General features: G+C 41.5%; 1 protein-coding gene across 2 annotated transcripts in view; it reads left to right on the forward strand.

Annotated features, from left to right (window-relative positions):
* The window catches only part of ANGPT1 (angiopoietin 1), a 206673-nt gene that overhangs the window by 159203 nt on the left and 30172 nt on the right, over window positions 1–17298 (forward strand). Inside the window, exon 8 of one of the 2 annotated variants that reach the window (XM_074943948.1) lies at window positions 5623–5727. The exons of the other annotated variant lie outside the window; for it this stretch is intronic. Within the exon in view, the coding sequence (XP_074800049.1) occupies window positions 5623–5727 (105 nt within the window). The remainder of the gene's footprint in view (window positions 1–5622; window positions 5728–17298) is intronic. 2 annotated transcript variants of the gene reach the window in all.

Below are 17298 nucleotides of genomic sequence, written 5' to 3' on the forward strand. Positions count from 1 at the left end.
CAGCATAACAGGCTAGATCCACAAAGGGACTTAGGCATCTAACTTCCACTTTAGGCACCTAAGTACAACATTTGGTGACAGTGAGATTCTGAAAACCTCTACTCAGCAGCCACCTAAACCTGGAGGTGCCTAAATGACCAGCAGAAATTCAGGCATCTAGGAAAAGTCACCTAGGCACCTGAGTTGCTGACAGTAGGTATGCACAAAACTGCCTAAGTCCTGCAAACTACTTTCAACCTTAGCTCTGGTTTAACAAACTTTTTAATTTGACTCTGGAAATACACATACTCTCTCTGTGTGTGTGTATATATATACACGCATTCTGTAGATGTGGAGAGAAAGAGAGATTGGAGATTTTTTTTAATATATGAAGTTTGATATGCAGTTGATGGACTGGAGAGTAGAATAGGAAAACCTTCCAAAATGATTCTAGGTCTCCAGGGTTAAAGTAACATGGAAAATTTTAGGAAAGTACCCCTGCTTTCATTTAAAAAAAAAAAAGGAGCTCTTTTGGAAACCTGAACCGGGTTGCACCAACATAACAACAATTGTTAAATTTGATCCATGAAAAATCCTCTTGCTGCACATGAAAAACAAAAGGGCCATGTTTCAAAAATGCAGCAGTGATATTAAAAATAGAGTGTGGGCTGCATCTTTTCACTCAGAAGGTAAAGAACTAGGCAGCCAGGGCTGAATTTTGCAGTTCTTAACTCAAGCTAAACTCTCATTGAAATCAGTGACTTGAGTAAGGGCTGCAGGACTGCGTCCTAGTTTACCCAACATCCCAATTTAGGAGTAGTTTGTGCGTGGCCATCATGCAGGAGCATGAGGAGACAGGAAGGTGCACAAGTCCTACTAGTCCCTATTTGTGGCCTGTTTAAGAGCCAATACATTGAAGTCCCTATGCTCAGGGGAACACAGGGATAGTTCTATCCCCACTCTCAGGGAGCATGCAGTGCTCCAAAAGAGGAAAGAAAGCATGGAGAGGAAATAGGGCCATATCCTTCCACATTGGTTCATGAAGTTTCAAACCAGCTCATCCATTTTTCCTCACATGTATCTGAATACTTAACAAAAGTCAACTAGTGGGAAGCTGACAGCGATTGAAATAATGAAGTGCCAGTGATATGCAAATCTCAGTGGCTATTCATATTTGACAAATTTGCTTGAGTGCCTACTCCATACAAATATATGTCTACAACCATTTTATAAAACAAAACAATGTGTTGGTCTCTTTGAGAGGTTATTATAGGAACTCAACTTGCAAAGCTTCCAAAAACATAGAAACACTCTTATTTTCTTTGCCAGCATCACAGTCTCTGATGGTTATAAAAGCAGTCCCGAATCCAAGCCAAGTGAAAGCTTCATTATTGAATCCTAAATAGCTGGCCACCCATTGCAGAATGGTTTTGTCCCTTAATCTGAGAAACCTGCCTTTACTGAGTTAAATGATGCCTATATAAAGTTGAAAAGCACAGTTCTCAGCCTCTCTCACACAATTCCTTTCCTTCACAGTTGTGAGACATTTGTCATGTTCCCTCTCAAAACATCAAACAAGGAGCAGTCTACCTTTCCATAACTTCAGTAACTATTAATCTGCAGTCATTCTGCCAAGCAAATTAGCTGTTTTGTTTGTGAGCCATTAGGAATTCCTGATGATGACCACATTACTCTCTCTGCTTATTCAGCACTGTAAATGTAAGCAAACATAGGCCAGCTACATTCTAACTTGCTTACTTTCAAATAACACCCATGCAGTCTGAAATAATAACCAGAAATAAATTAGCTTCCAAGTTGGTCTGGGCATTAGATCAAGGAAACCTAAAATAGAAAAAGGATAATGAAAGTATGGGAAAAACTCAAGAGGTGGAACATCTTTTGTTAATGTTGCAGTAATACCTTTTACAGGCAGGAGGAGGGCAAAAAATAATAAGGTTCCAGGTCCAGCAATTGAATGTAGTAAGTTATGTAAGAATACAAATACCACGAAGTGATGAATTGTGTCCAAGAAAATATGGAAAATAATTTTTCATGTGTTTTTTCTAAAATCCAGCTTCAACATTAGGCAAAGTTTGAGTCAGCCTGAATTGCTCCCATTTGGTGTTTTCAGAAGAGCTCTGTTTTTTCTCTCAGCTATTTGTATTCTTTCTACTTCTTTTTATTAGTCAAAGAATATATGATTGAAAAAAGGATAATGCTCAGCATATGTATGTGAAAAATATATTTGTTTCCCTTTGTTTCCATTTCAAAATGATACAGCTCCAAGAGAGTTTCTGGGCAGGCAAAATAGAATATATGTAAATATCCCAGATGATGACTATAAAGAAGAAAAGAAAGAGATTAGAATATAGGTATCTAGCTGTAAACATATTATGTTAAATAATAACTTACATGTGGTAATCAATTATTCAAAAAGAAACTTGGCGGTAGAACGAAGTACAAGAGGTGATAAAAGATAAGAGAAAAAAGCTTGAACTCTGGCAAAGGAGTAGGAGCAAACAAGACCTGGAGGAATACAATGAGTATAAAGAAATTGGCCAGGAATATAGTTGCAAAAACAAAAGCAAAGGTCTTTGAGGAACTTTATACAGGACTTGGAACAATGGAGGGGTGGGGAAGTGTGTATAGACTGGCGAAAGCATGGGACAGAAGTACCAAAGATATACAGCAGGGGTGGGCAAACTACGGCCCGTGGGCTGGATCCGGCCTGCGAGCCATTTTAAGCCAGCCCGCGAGCTCCTGCTGGAAAGTGGGGTCTGGAGCTTGCCCTGCTCTGGTGCTCCAGCCAGGGCTCTGGGTCAGGGGCCACACCACGCGGTATGGCCCCACTCTGGCGCTCCGGCCATGGCGCAGGGTTGAGGGCTGCACCACGTGGCTCGGTCCCACTCTGGCACTCCAGCCGGGGCACAGAGTTGGGGGCCACCCCACTCAGCTCCTGGAAGCCGTGACAGGGCTCTGCTCTGGCGCTTCAGACGGGGCGCAGGATTGGGGGCCGCACCATGCGGCTCCTGGAAGCAGCCGCATGGCCCCACTCTGGCACTCCAGCCAGGGTGCAGGGTCAGGAGCCACACCAAGCGGTTCTGGCCCGCTCCAGATCTCCAGCTGGTGCACAGGGTTGGGGGCAGCACCACGTGGTATGGCCCCACTCCGGCACTCCTGCTGGGGCGCAGGGTCAGGGGCTGCCCCATGCAGCTCCTGGAAGCCGCGGTGTGGCCCCGCTCCGGTGATCCAGCTGGGCTGCCACTGCTTCTGGGAGCCACTTGAGGCACCGCTCGGAACCTGCACCCCGAGCCTCTCCACATACCCCAACCTCCTGCCCCAGTCCTGATCCCCCTGCCACCCTCCAACCCCTCAGTCCCAGCCCGGAGCACCCTCCTGCACCCCAAACCTCTCATCCCCAGCCCCACCCCAGAGCCCGCATCCCCAGCTGGAATCTGCACCCCTTCCTGCGCCCCTGCCCCAGCCCTGATCCCCCTCCCACCCTCCGAACCCCTTGGTCCCAGCGCAGAGCACCCTCCTACACCCCAAACTCCTCATTCCCAGCCCCACCCCAGAGCCCACACCCCCAGCCAGAGCCCTCACCCCCTCCGACACCCCAACCCCAATTTTGTGAGCATTCATGGCCCACCATACAATTTCTATTCCCAGATGTGGCCCTCAGGCCAAAAAGTTTGCCCACCCCTGATATAGAGGAAGTGAGTTTAATCAAAGATGAAACAGATATGGTGTTGACTGGTGGAAGACACGTAAAGGATCAACGGAAAAGGTATTCTGAACAGCTTTTCAATGAAGAAATCCTAAGAGAGCAATGTGACTTCAAAATTATGAACTTTGTTATAGTGGAAGCCTATCATACCAGATAAAACAGCAAATGCTGTAAAATAAATAAGAAATAATAAGACCCTATGCCCATATGGAATTCCTATTGAGGCATAGAAAAAAAGCTGGGAATAGAAGGAATCTATCTGCTGATACCCCTGTTCAATTCAATCATGAGATGGGAAAAGATACCAAATGAGTGGAAGAAAAGTATTTTGGTGCCTATATATAGGTGGAAAAGGTGTCGCTGGCAGCTGCATGTGGTACAAGTTGATGAGTCATACAATGAAACTGTGGAAGACAGTCACTGATAAGAGACTGAGAAGTGAAGTAGATAATTAGCATCAATCAGTGTGGCTCCATGCCAGGAAGATCGACAGTAGATACTGTTTTGGCACTGAGGCAGCGAGTGGAAAAATGTAGAGAATAAAGGAAAAATATTCAGATGGTGTTCGTTTATTTGAAAAAGGCCTTTGATCGACTTTCAGGAGAATTTATCTGGCAGTGCATGAGGAGAAAATGGTACCAGAACTTTTTGTGCCACTTCTCGAACCATGCATGTAGGTGTAATGTCAATATCAGATCTTCTAGTGGTGAACCAGAAGAACTATTGGTAAAGGTGGGAGGGCATCAGGGATCAGCACTGAGACTTTTCTTGTTTCTCCTTGTCCTGTGTATACTCCCAAGAAACATACAGAAGGGGTGCATGCTATTTGCAGAAGATATCATTCTACATAGTAAGAAAATAGTCTAGAAGTGGAGCTTGATAAATGGAGAGATGTGTTGGAGAGATATGGGCTCAAAATAAGCAGAGGAAAAACAGAGTAGATGGTATCTAATTTCAATAATGTTAACTCTCAAGAATTAATCTTGAAACTAGATGGGTAGACAATACCGAAAATGCAAAGATTCAAATATCTGGTTCCAGAATCTTGGAAAATGGAAGATAGAAAAAGAGGATAATAAATGCCTCAGTCAAGTGGAGATGTAGTATGTGACAGGAAGATACCACTTCCAATTAAAAGGGAATGTCTATAAAACAGTGGCCTGTTTAATTTTAATGAGTGTTGGGCAACAAAGAAATATAAGCAAATGATTTGCTCCACTGAAATGCAAATGTTGAGATGGATGAGTGGTATAAGCAAGAAAAACCATGTGAGGAATGTGCATGTTAGAAACACGCTCAAAGTAACACCCATAAACCAAAAAATGAGGGAGTGCAGGCTGAGATAAATTGGTCATGTAAAGTGCAGTCATGACAACCACGTGGGTGCAAGACTCCAGCAGATCAAGACTGGAGAAAAGGACAGGGAGGCCAACCCAAGAAGAAGTGGTGGGATGTCATAAAGGAAGACATGTTGCATATAGTGTGACAGCGGATATGGTAATGAACAGAGCACATTGGAGGGAGAGGACTCAGGGTGTATCCAATTTGATGGGATTGACACAAGGAAGAAGAAGAACAGCTGCAGCGGCACAGGGGCCAGCAAACAGAGCTGTAAACAGGGGAGTTTGAGTGGGAGCTCTGCTGGAGGAGAAGGTATTTGTATTTGGTTTTGTATTGGTAATATTTGTATGTGTAGGGGCTTTGTGCTGGGAGAGAAGCTGAGCCCTCATTAGGGGGCGGGGCTTCTCTGACTAGGGGTCCTAAAAGGTAGCCAGCCAGTCAGGCAGTGGCACAGACGGCTGCAGTGGCACAGGGGCCAGCAAACAGAGCTGTAAACAGGGGAGTTTGTCTTGTGGTGCTTGTTTGGGGTTTGTTTTTGCTGTGGGTGGTGGTTTAGTGTGGTTTGTGTTTCCCAGATTAACAGGATTTAGGTGGGAAGGCTATGACAGGTACAGAGGCAGCAGTGGGAGTGACCCATGTAGTGGAAGACACAATGAAGATGACTGGATGTGGAAGCTGCGGTATGTACATGATCCTGGAGGGGGCACCTGGTAAGAGTTTTGTCTGCAAGAAATGCCGTCTGATAGAGCTGATGGAGGAAAAGATCCGAAGTTTGGAGATGCAGGTGGAAAGTCTGGTTGAGTTTAGGAAGGGGTTTGAGCAGATTATGGAGCAAAGACATAAGGTATCTGAAGGGAAAAGCTCAGACTTGCAGATGGAAGCAGGACTGGGGAATTCTGAGGGGAGACTGGGTGAGGAAAGTGGTCAGTGGAAGCATGTGACTAAAAGAACCAGGCAGAGGAAAAGATGGGCTAATGAAGGAGAACTAGAGCTCAAGAACAGGTTTGCAGAGTTGGAAAATGAAGTTGGAAATGAAGAAGGGGCTCAGCAGGTAGTCACTGAAGGTGGAAGGGCAAGGAAGAAGAGAAGAGCGGCTAGTCCTACAGGAAAAGGGGAAGAGTTAATGGAGACTACACCAAATATGAGCCCCAGGAGGATACAGGATGGGTTGAAGAGGATTACAAAGGAGAATAGGAATGGAAAGAACTTGCAGTCAGGGGGAACAGGGGATAGACTGGACAATAGCACCGTCACCAGGAAAAGGCAGGTCTATGTGATCAGGGACTCTTTACTGAGAAGAATAGACAGGCCTGTAACCAGAGCTGATCCAAAGAATAGGAGGGTGTGCTGTCTTCCAGGTGCTAAGATACAGGATGTAGACCTGAGGTTGAAAAGGGTCCTAAAGGGAGCAGGAAAGAATCCCCTAATTATCCTTCATGTGGGAACAAATGATACGGCTAGATTCTCGCTGGAAAGTATTAAGGGAGACTATGCTAGGCTGGGGAAGACGCTTAAGGAAATCGAGGCTCAGGTGATCTTTAGTGGGATTCTGCCTGTTCCTAGAGAAGGGCAACAAAGGTGTGACAAGATTATGACTATCAACAGATGGCTTAGGCAGTGGTGCTATAAGGAGGGCTTTGAGATGTATGGCCACTGGGAGGCATTCATGGACAGAGGACAGTTCTCTCAGGATGGACTTCATCTAAGTAGGGAAGGAAATAGACTTCTCGGATGGAGGCTGGCACAACTGATTAAGAGAGCTTTAAACTAGGAATTTCGGGGAGATGGTTGGGAGATGTCCAGGTAATCTCCACGCCAGATTTTAGCATTGAGAGGGAAGAAAACGAAGTAAGAAAGGATACAGACGTGGGTAGGAGAATGTATATAAGGAGGAAGGGCAGTGTGGATACCAGTCTAATAGGTTATACTGGCTGTAGAATGACTGTGCCTAATAGGGTACAGAATGTGAGTGAGGCCAAACAGCAAAAGTGAAGATGTTTGTACACCAATGCGAGGAGCCTAGGTAACAAAATGGAGGAACTAGAGCTACTGGTGCAGGAAGTGAAACCAGATATTATAGGTTTCAGAGTAACAGCCGTGTTAGTCTGTATTCGCAAAAAGAAAAGGAGTGAAGTGAGCTGTAGCTCATGAAAGCTTATGCTCAAATAAATTGGTTAGTCTCTAAGGTGCCACAAGTACTCCTTTTCTTTTTGCAGATATTATAGGAATAACAGAAACATGGTGGAATAGTAGTCATGACTGGACTACAGGTATTGAAGGGTATGTGCTGTTTAGGAAAGACCGAAATAAAGGTAAAGGTGGTGGAGTAGCATTGTATATCAATGAAGAGGTAGAATGTAAAGAAATAAGAAGCGATGGAATGGATAAGACAGAGTCTGTCTGGGCAAAAATTACATTGGGGAAGAAAACTATTAGAGCCTCCCCTGGGATAGTGCTTGGGGTGTGCTATAGACCGCCGGGATCTAATTTGGATATGGATAGAGCCCTTTATAATGTTTTTAATAAAGTAAATACTAATGGAAACTGCGTGATCATGGGAGACTTTAACTTCCCAGATATAGACTGGAGGACGAGTGCTAGTAATAATAATAGGGCTCAGATTTTACTAGATGCGATAGCTGATGGATTCCTTCATCAAGTAGTTGCTGAACCGACTAGAGGGGATGCCATTTTAGATTTTGTTTTGGTGAGTAGTGAGGACCTCATAGAAGAAATGGTTGTAGGGGATAATCTTGGCTCAAGTGATCATGAGCTAATTCAGTTCAAACTGAACGGAAGGATTAACAAAAATAAATCTGCAACTAGGGTTTTTGATTTCAAAAGGGCTGACTTTCAAAAATTAAGGAAATTAGTTAGGGAAGTGGATTGGACTGAAGAACTTATGGATCTAAAGGTAGAGGAGGCCTGGGATTATTTTAAATCAAAGCTGCAGAAGCTATAGGACGCCTGCATCCCAAGAAAGGGGAAAAATTCATAGGCAGGAATTGTAGACCAAGCTGGATGAGCAAGCATCTCAGAGAGGTGATTAAGAAAAATCAGAAAGCAACAGGGAGTGGAAGAAGGGAGGGATCAGCAAGGAAAGCTACCTTATTGAGATCAGAACATGTAGGGATAAAGTGAGACAGGCTAAAAGTCAAGTAGAGCTGGACCTTGCAAAGGGAATTAAAACCAATAGTAAAAGGGTCTATAGCCATATAAATAAGAAGAAAACAAAGAAAGAAGAAGTGGGACCGCTAAACACTGAGGATGGAGTGGAGGTCAAGGATAATCTAGGCATGGCCCAATATCTCAACAAATACTTTGCCTCAGTCTTTAATAAGACTAAAGAGGATCTTAGGGATAATGGTAGCATGACAAATGGGAATGAGTATATGGAGGTAGATATTACCATATCTGAGGTAGAAGCGAAACTCAAAGAGCTTAATGCGACTAAATTGGGGGGCCCAGATAATCTTCATCCAAGAATATTAAAGGAATTGGCACATGAAATTGCAAGCCCATTAGCAAGAATTTTTAATGAATCTGTAAACTCAGGGGTTGTACCATATGATTGGAGAATTGCTAACATAGTTCCTATTTTTAAGAAAGAGAAAAAAAGTGATCCGGGTAGCTATAGGCCTGTTAGTTTGACATCTGTAGCATGCAAGGTCTTGGAAAAAATTTTGAAGGAGAAGGTAGTTAAGGACATTGAAGTCAATGGTAAATGGGACAAAATACAACCTGGTTTTACAAAAGGTAGATCGTGTCAAACCAACCTGATCTCCTTCTTTGAGAAAGTAACAGATTTTTTAGACAAAGGAAACGCAGTGGATCTAATTTACCTAGATTTCAGTAAGGCGTTTGATACCGTGCCACATGGGGAATTATTAGTTAAATTGTTTGGGGATCAATATGAAAATTGAAAGGTGGATAAGGAATTGGTTAAAGGGGAGACTACAACGGGTCCTACTGAAAGGTGAACTGTCAGGCTGGAGAGAGATTACCAGTGGAATTCCTCAAGGATCGGTTTGGGGACCAATCTTATTTAATCTTTTTATTACTGACCTTGGCACAAAAAGTGGGAGTGTGCTAATAAAGTTTGCGGATGATACAAAGCTGGGAGGTATTGCCAATTTAGAGAAGGACAGGGATATCCTACAGGAGGATCTGGATGACCTTGTAAACTGGAGTAATAGTAAGAGGATGAAATTTAATAGTGAGAAGTGTAAGGTTATGCATTTAGGGATTAATAACAAGAATTTTAGTTATAAACTGGGGACGCATCAATTAGAAGTAACGGAGGAAGAGAAGGACCTTGGAATATTGGTTGATCATAGGATGACTATGAGCCGCCAATGTGATGTGGCCGTGAAAAAAGCTAATGCGGTCTTGGGATGCATCAGGAGAGGTATTTCCAGTAGGGATAAGGAGGTTTTAGTATCGTTATACAAGGCACTGGTGAGACCTCACCTGGAATATTGTGTGCAGTTCTGGTCTCCCGTGTTTAAGAAGGATGAATTCAAACTGGAACAGGTACAGAGAAGGGCTATTAGGATGATCTGAGGAATGGAAAACTTGTCTTATGAAAGAAGACTCAAGGAGCTTGGCTTGTTTAGCTTAACTAAAAGAAGGTTGAGGGGAGATATGATTGCTCTCTATAAATATATCAGAGGGATAAATACCGGAGAGGGGGAGGAATTATTTAAGCTCAGTACCAATGTGGACACAAGAACAAATGGATATAAACTGGTCATTGGGAAGTTTAGACTTGAAATTAGACGAAGGTTCCTAACCATCAGAGGAGTGAAGTTTTGGAATAGCCTTCCAAGGGAAGCAGTGGGGGCAAAAGATCTATCTGGCTTTAAGATTAAACTGGATAAGTTTATGGAGGAGATGGTATGATGGGATAACATGGTTTTGGTAATTAAATATTCATGTTAAATAGGCCCAATGGCCTGTGATGGGATATTAGATGGGGTGGGATCTGAGTTACCCAGGAAAGAATTTTCTGTAATATCTGGCTGGTGAATCTTGCCCATATGCTCAGGGTTTAGCTGATCGCCATATTTGGGGTCGGGAAGGAATTTTCCTCTAGGGCAGATTGAAAGAGGCCCTGGAGGTTTTTCACCTTCCTCTGTAGCACGGGGCACGGGTCACTTGCTGGAAGATTCTCTGCTCCTTGAAGTCTTTAAACCACGATTTGAGGACTTCAAAAGCTCAGACATAGGTGAGAGGTTTTTCGCAGGAGTGATGGGTGAAATTCTGTGGCCTGCGTTGTGCAGGAGGTCAGACTCGATGATCATAATGGTCCCTTCTGACCTAAATATCTATGAATCTATGAAAAAGACATGCTAATCAATGTTGAATTTTTAGGTACTTCCCGCATATTGAACCATTCACTTCATCTGCAGTACCTATGGTACTACTTTACATTTTTTTAAATACAAAATTATTAAAACCAGAGCTACCTTTAAAGAGAACATAAGAATATAAGAATGGCCCTACTGGGTCAGACCAGAGGTCCTTCTATCCCAGTATCCTGTCTTCCAATGGTGGCCAGTGCCAGGTGCCTCAGAGGGAATGAACAGAACAAGTAATCATCAAATGATCCCTCTCCTGTTGCTCATTCCCAGCTTCTGGCTAACAGAGGCCAGGGACACCTTTCCTGCCCACCTCAGCTAATAGTCATTGATGGACCTATCCTCCATGATTTTATCTAGTTCTTTTTTGAACCCTGTTATAGTCTTGGCTTTCACAACATCCTCTGGCAAGGAGTTCCACAAGTTGACTGTGCATTCTTGAGGGGACCATTTAGGGATCGGGGGCAAAAATTGGGGATTGGTCCTGCTTTGAGCAGGGGGTTGGACTAGATGACCTCCTGAGGTCCCTTCCAACCCTGATATTCTATGACTGTATGATTCTGTGAAAAAAATACTTCCTTTTTGTTTGTTTTAAACCAGCTACCTATTAATTTTATTTGGTGACCCCTAGTTCCTGTGTTATGAGAAGGGGCAACACTTCCTTATTTACTTTCACCACACCAGTCATGATTTTATAGACTTCTATCATATTCCCCCTGCCCCGAGTCATCTTTTTTCCAATCTGAAAAGTCCCGGTCTTATCAATCTCTCCTCATACGGAAGCTGTTCCATACCTCTAATCATTTTTGTTGCTCTTTTCTGAACCTTTTCCAATTCCAAAATATCTTTTTTGAGATAGGATGACCACATCTGCACACAGTATTCACGATGTGGGCGTACCATGGATTTATATAGAGGCAATATGATATTTTCTGTCCTACTATCTATCCCTTTCTTAATTATTCCCAGCATTCTGTTCGCTTTTTAACTGCCACTGCACATTGAGTGGATGTTTTCAGAGAACTATCCACAATGACTCCAAGATCTCTTTCTTGAGTGGTAACAGCTACGTTAGACCCCATCATTTTATATGTACAGTTGGGATTATGCTTTCCAATGTGCATTACTTTGCATTTATCAACATTAAATTTCATCTGCCATTTTGTTGCCAAGTCCTGAGTATTGAGAGATCCTTTTGTAGCTCTTTGTAGTCTGCCTGGGTCTTAACTATCTTTAGTAATTTTGTATCATCTGCAAATTTTGCCACCTCACTGTTTACCCCTTTTTCCAGATCATTTATGAATATGTTGAATAGTCCTGGTCCCAGAACAGACCCCTGGTGGATACCACTATTTACCTCTCTCCATTCTGAAAACTGACAATTTATACCTACCCTTTGTTTCCTATCTTTTAACTAGTTACCAATCCATGAGAGCACCTTCCCTTTTATCCTGTGGCAGCTTACTTTGCGTAAGAGCATCAAAACTAGATCTCATAGATAGCTGTTCAAGCTAATGTCCTTCATGACTCATACTGAGATATTTCTTGTGGGAAAACAATGTGGATATTCAGACCAAATTTGTGCCTACCTCCATTGAAGTCAGTGGCATGAGACAAGGCCTGTATCTTAGCATTGGGGCTGGAAGGTAGAATCCTGAGTTTTCATGAATGAATAATGCGTATAAGGTGACGATGATGGTTTGGTGGATCAGAGTAGAGTGGGCATTTCTTGTATAGGGGCTGGTATGAGAAAAGGGAATGGAGACTTTTGTGGCGAAATGGGCAAATAGGGTATGTAGGATGACATCATTGGCAGATGGGCAAGGACAATTTTAATAAGTTATTGCATCAGATAAATAGGGAAGGATGGAGTTATATAGACCCTTAAAGGCAAGGAGAAGAAATTTAAACTTGATGTAATGGAGAAGGGGAGCCATTGCAATGATTCAAAGAGAGGATTCACATGGTCTTCTGGTTTATAAAATCCTACGTGATTCAAGTCCTAACTACCTGAGCAACTGTCTCTCTTCCCATGTTATGCAGTGGCAGTTCAGATCAACAGTTGTGTTTGAGCTAACAATCCTTGGACTGTCTGGGAGCTGGCAGCTGGGAATTCTCAGTACAGTGAACTGAGTTTTGTAATCTGCTTGGGCCAAAAGAGATTGAGTATATTTACCTTCAGGGTACAGTTTAAAATCCATCTGTTTTCTTAGGCCACTAAGGTAGAGAAATAGGCTGGAGGTTTGGTGTAATGTTTAACTCTGATTTTTAGGGTGAAATCTATTGATTTTTAAATTAATATTGTTTTAACTAATTTTTTAATTATTCTGTTACAAAAACATCCCATTTTCCTCCTTGCAAAATGTAGATAATACTTACTTTTGTAAAGGATTTTGACTTTTACAGATGAAAATGTTATTGATTAGTAAGTGGGAAGTACTATTATTATTATTCAAAGGTATATGATTTAACAAACATTTTCCTTAAACTGTTGTTGTCACATGGTCTCATGAAATAGTGGACAAAAGGGCATTGCTGTGCTCATCACCATTGTGAAACTGTATTTTGAGGAGTGGTTATGTTACTTTGCTATCATTGAGATTAGGAGGTAACGCACTTGCTGCAGTCAGTGTCGTTGCTTTTTTGCCACTCCATGGTTTTGATGTAACAGGGGAGTGACTCCCACTTGACAGTGTTGCTGGGTCTCCATCCAGCCTTTCCACTATTACTGCTTTTATTACAGTAGCCCCTAATGGTCCCAACCACAGTTAGGGCCTTATTTTGCTGAGTCCTTTACATTCATGTAACAAGACGCAGTGCCTGCTATGAAAAGCTTAGAATTTGAAAAACAAACAAGACAGACAAAGCATGGAAGGAAGGAAGTATTATTATTATTCATTTACAGATGGGGAACTGAGCCACAGAGGGATTAAGTAAGGGCACACAGGATGTCTGTGGCAGAGCCAGGAATTGAACGTAAATCTCCTGGCTCCCAGTCCTGTACCCAACCCACAACATGATTCCTGCCAAGTGGGAGACCTATATTGTGACCCAAGAAAAACACAATATTGTGCAAAAAATGTGCCTCCGCACTAATTTACTTTTCTTTGGAAGCTTAAAATTCAATTTGCGGTTTTACTTTATGAGGTACATTTTTCAATCCATTCTAAGGAAATATCAGTGCAAAATCCTGTCAACAATATGATTTGCACCATTTCCATGCTTTGAAAGTTCATCCTGTGGAAGTACATTTTGACCAATGTTACAAGATAGATATTATAACAAATATAAAACGAGACATAAAACAAATATTTAACTTCTATTAAAAGAATGCAGATATGTTTGGCTTGCTTAACTTTATTCATTTAAGACTGTCAAATCAAATTCTATAAAATCTAAATGCTAAAAGTGTAGTAATTCAACCTGATGCCCGTTAACCAGAGGTCTTTTGGGAACCATGCCAACATGCAATATCATTTCAACGACTAGCCCTCACTGGAAATGCATGAGCTATCTCCAAGTGTAAGTAGAATTTGAAATATAACATTTTGTTTGACTCACTTAAAGTTGATGCAAATATACTTGTATGGCTTATGAATAATCAAACCTAACTTAATGCACTCAAATCTCAATTTTCACAATATGTCAACAACTAGACATGATGATTCAATAAACATTTCTCTTCCACCTCTTACTTGCTAAAGCTTATGTGTAGTTCACCATATAATGTCCATGACTGTGGCAGTAGAAATATGTTCCATGATTAGACAATAGCTTTCTCAGTCTAGAAAGTATAGAACATGAATATTTATTAACTGGGAACAGTGAAGGTCTGCTTGACTAACTGAAGAGAAGGGACGAGCAAAAGAGGATAAGGCAGAAAGACAGAAGGAGGAGAAGGAATGGGGAGGAGGTTGTTTCAGATTGAGAGGGCTGCTTCTCCCTGGTGCGTGCTCACTTTACAGATGTTGCAGGCAACAAGGTGTGGATCACTTGTGCTTTCTTTGAGAGGCAGGTGAGCTCAGTAACCCAGGGGAATGTGCGCATCTCAGCACTATGGGTTCACCAGGAGGCCCATTACAGAGTAAAACACCTGTCCCTGTCATCCTGCATATGAAATCTGAGATATTATAATTGGCAGTGCGGTAAAAATGAGTATAACAGACTCATTATCTGCCTTGTTTGAGTAGGGAAAGTTGTTATTGTCACAGCAGAAATGGACCTTATCCTGGCATGAAATATGTGGGCATTCAGTGCCACAGAATCCTGTTTCTGCATGCGTGCAGTACAGTAACAGATCTTTCAACACAGGTTGTGCTACATGGGCTCATAAGTGGTCTGAGATAAACTCCTTTGTACTAGTTTAATTAGCTAATATACAACAAAGAGACATAGAAGATCACTTTTTCTGCCTTATAACCAAATTTTCCTTAAAAACAAGAAGTTCCAAAATTGTAGTTTAGGATTATATCAAAGAATTTGTTGGTTTACATGAACTCATTTAACCCTCTGGAAAAAGGACTTTAGACCATAGCAGATTAATAATTTCCTCTTGTGGTATCAAGCATTTGCACTGTTTACTTCAATAAAGTTAGTTAATCTTAAATTCTCCCATCAAAATTAAATTTTGCTACTAGGCTTCATGCCCTGGCAGTAAAGGAACCATTTTCTGTCCAATAAAGCAGCACTCCACACAGCCCAGAAATTCCACCCCAATTTGGGTAGCAGGGGTATCTTGGCTTTCCACATCTCCCTTCCATCTTTAAGTTCTAAACCTGCATGCCCCAATAAGTACAAATTACATTCCCTAGATGTAAGATGGGCCCTAAAACGCAACATTAGGTCAAACAAAACCTGTTTTGAAAAATAAGTTATCTTTTTGTCTATTCTTCAGGCCATAGCAATTCCACATAGTATCTAAAGTGACAATGTCTAGGTACATCAGAGTCATGATCAGAGATGTCTCTGGCAGAACCCTCTCTTCAGGTATCAGGGTACACTCTACCAGATCTATGACAGGACCAAATCCACTGTACTCTTTGGCTGCTTTGTTTTGCTCCAGAGAAGCAAAACATACACAGTTGGGTGTGCAGCTTCTTTGCAATACCAGAATGGTTCAAATCAACTGGGCTGGAGTGAACTGTCCCAGAGCATTTCATTACAAGATTTTTCAAGCAGCACACCACTATAAGCTGAATATAAAGACATCTGCCTTTGGTAATTAGGTCCTTCAAGGTGCCTTTGACCCTTAATTTCTCTGTCCTTCCCATTTTTTTTCTGCTGCTGACTAATTTTCAGTCGTCTCCTCCTCTGGGCTGATGGATTCTTATGTGTTAGAATTAACTGGTTCTGTTCTTACCTAAACATTTGCATTCCTGTAACTGCAGAATAAATTAGCCTTAGGGCCTCTTCTCCTTTTGGTATGCAGTTGGCACAGAGCTTGGAATAACTGAAGGTTCAATTTATGATTGGTATTGTTCTTTTTTTGTAATTTTTGGAAACTTACCCTTGGGGCTGTTGGATAGTTAATCCACAAATCTGCATGGAAACCTGCATTCCAAAATCTTCCAGCAGAGCTTTATCCACGGGACTCAGTGGCATGTCTTTACCAATAGGTTAGGGGTCTATTACAGGAGTGGGTGGGTGAGGTTCTGTGGTCTGCAATGTACAGGAGGTCTGACTAGATGATCATGATGGTCCCTTCTGGCTTTAAAGTCTATGAGTCTATGCGTCTTCCAAGCTCCTGGATTCTATTTGTTCTGAAAAAGGAAATTTATGGGTAAAAATCTAATTGAGTCATTTGTCCATAGGGATTACCTACAATAAAGTAAATTTAGTATTTCAAGTTACTAATCATTTAAGGGAAGAAATAAAACTGGTACTCATCAATTTACTGGACTTTTAACATTTCCATGGAATCAGTAACTTTAAACACATGTTCACAAATCAAATTACTTAGATATTTAAAGTATATTAAACAAAGAAACAAAGCAAAATAGTGCATTTTAAACTGTCCCAAAAGGCTTCTCAGTCATCAGTTGAGAATTCCCATTGTAGAATTTTTAACATTTGTTTAGCACAAATTGATTTGGTTTATTTGTATAGTTCATTCAGAAATATAATCATACAATTCCAGCAACTACATACAATGTTGGGGATATTGCACTTAATAGTCTTTGGCTTATAACGCACATTGCTTTTAAGTATAATGTTCATTTATCTATTTGAGAAATTAAATAATTTTGTTTATAATAATTTAATACTATGTCCCAAAAAGAGAGTTTGTATGAGAATAAAATAATGAGTTTAATTTTGTGGAATAATCATATAATGCTTTAAATGCTGGAAACTCTTTACAAACATTAATAATGCTCACAACACTCCTGTGAGGTATTATAGGTAATACAAGGAAATTGCGTCAAAAAGGTTAAGTAATTTGTCCCAGGATACATTACAAGTCAGTGGCAGAGATGAGATTAGAATCCAGAGTTCCAGACTACCAGTCCAGTTCTCTAATCACCAATCAATAACTTCCCATAATATCAATGATCATTTAGCATGACAAGATAGTGAGCATAGTAAAGGAATAGGTCTCAAAGGGGCTTCCATTAACTATGGGGGATTGATTCAAAACTGAAATGCAGAATTAGAAATGGACCTAGCTCACACTCCAAGAGACAAATATAGGTGGGAGCTGCCTTGATGCAAATTTGACAGCTGTGTAATGGACCAAAGAAAAACCCTTGAGAGGATCACACATGCACATTGGGGGTGGAAGGGGCGGGAAGGAAGCAGGGGTAATGCTTTCTGGAAACCAAACTCGGGCCCAGTTCTATAATGAGTTAAATCAAAACCAAGAATACCAACACCTTCAAATTTTGAAGGCGGGAA

The sequence above is a fragment of the Natator depressus genome, chromosome 2 (assembly GCF_965152275.1).
Source record: "Natator depressus isolate rNatDep1 chromosome 2, rNatDep2.hap1, whole genome shotgun sequence".
In the NCBI taxonomy this organism is placed as follows: domain Eukaryota; kingdom Metazoa; phylum Chordata; order Testudines; family Cheloniidae; genus Natator; species Natator depressus.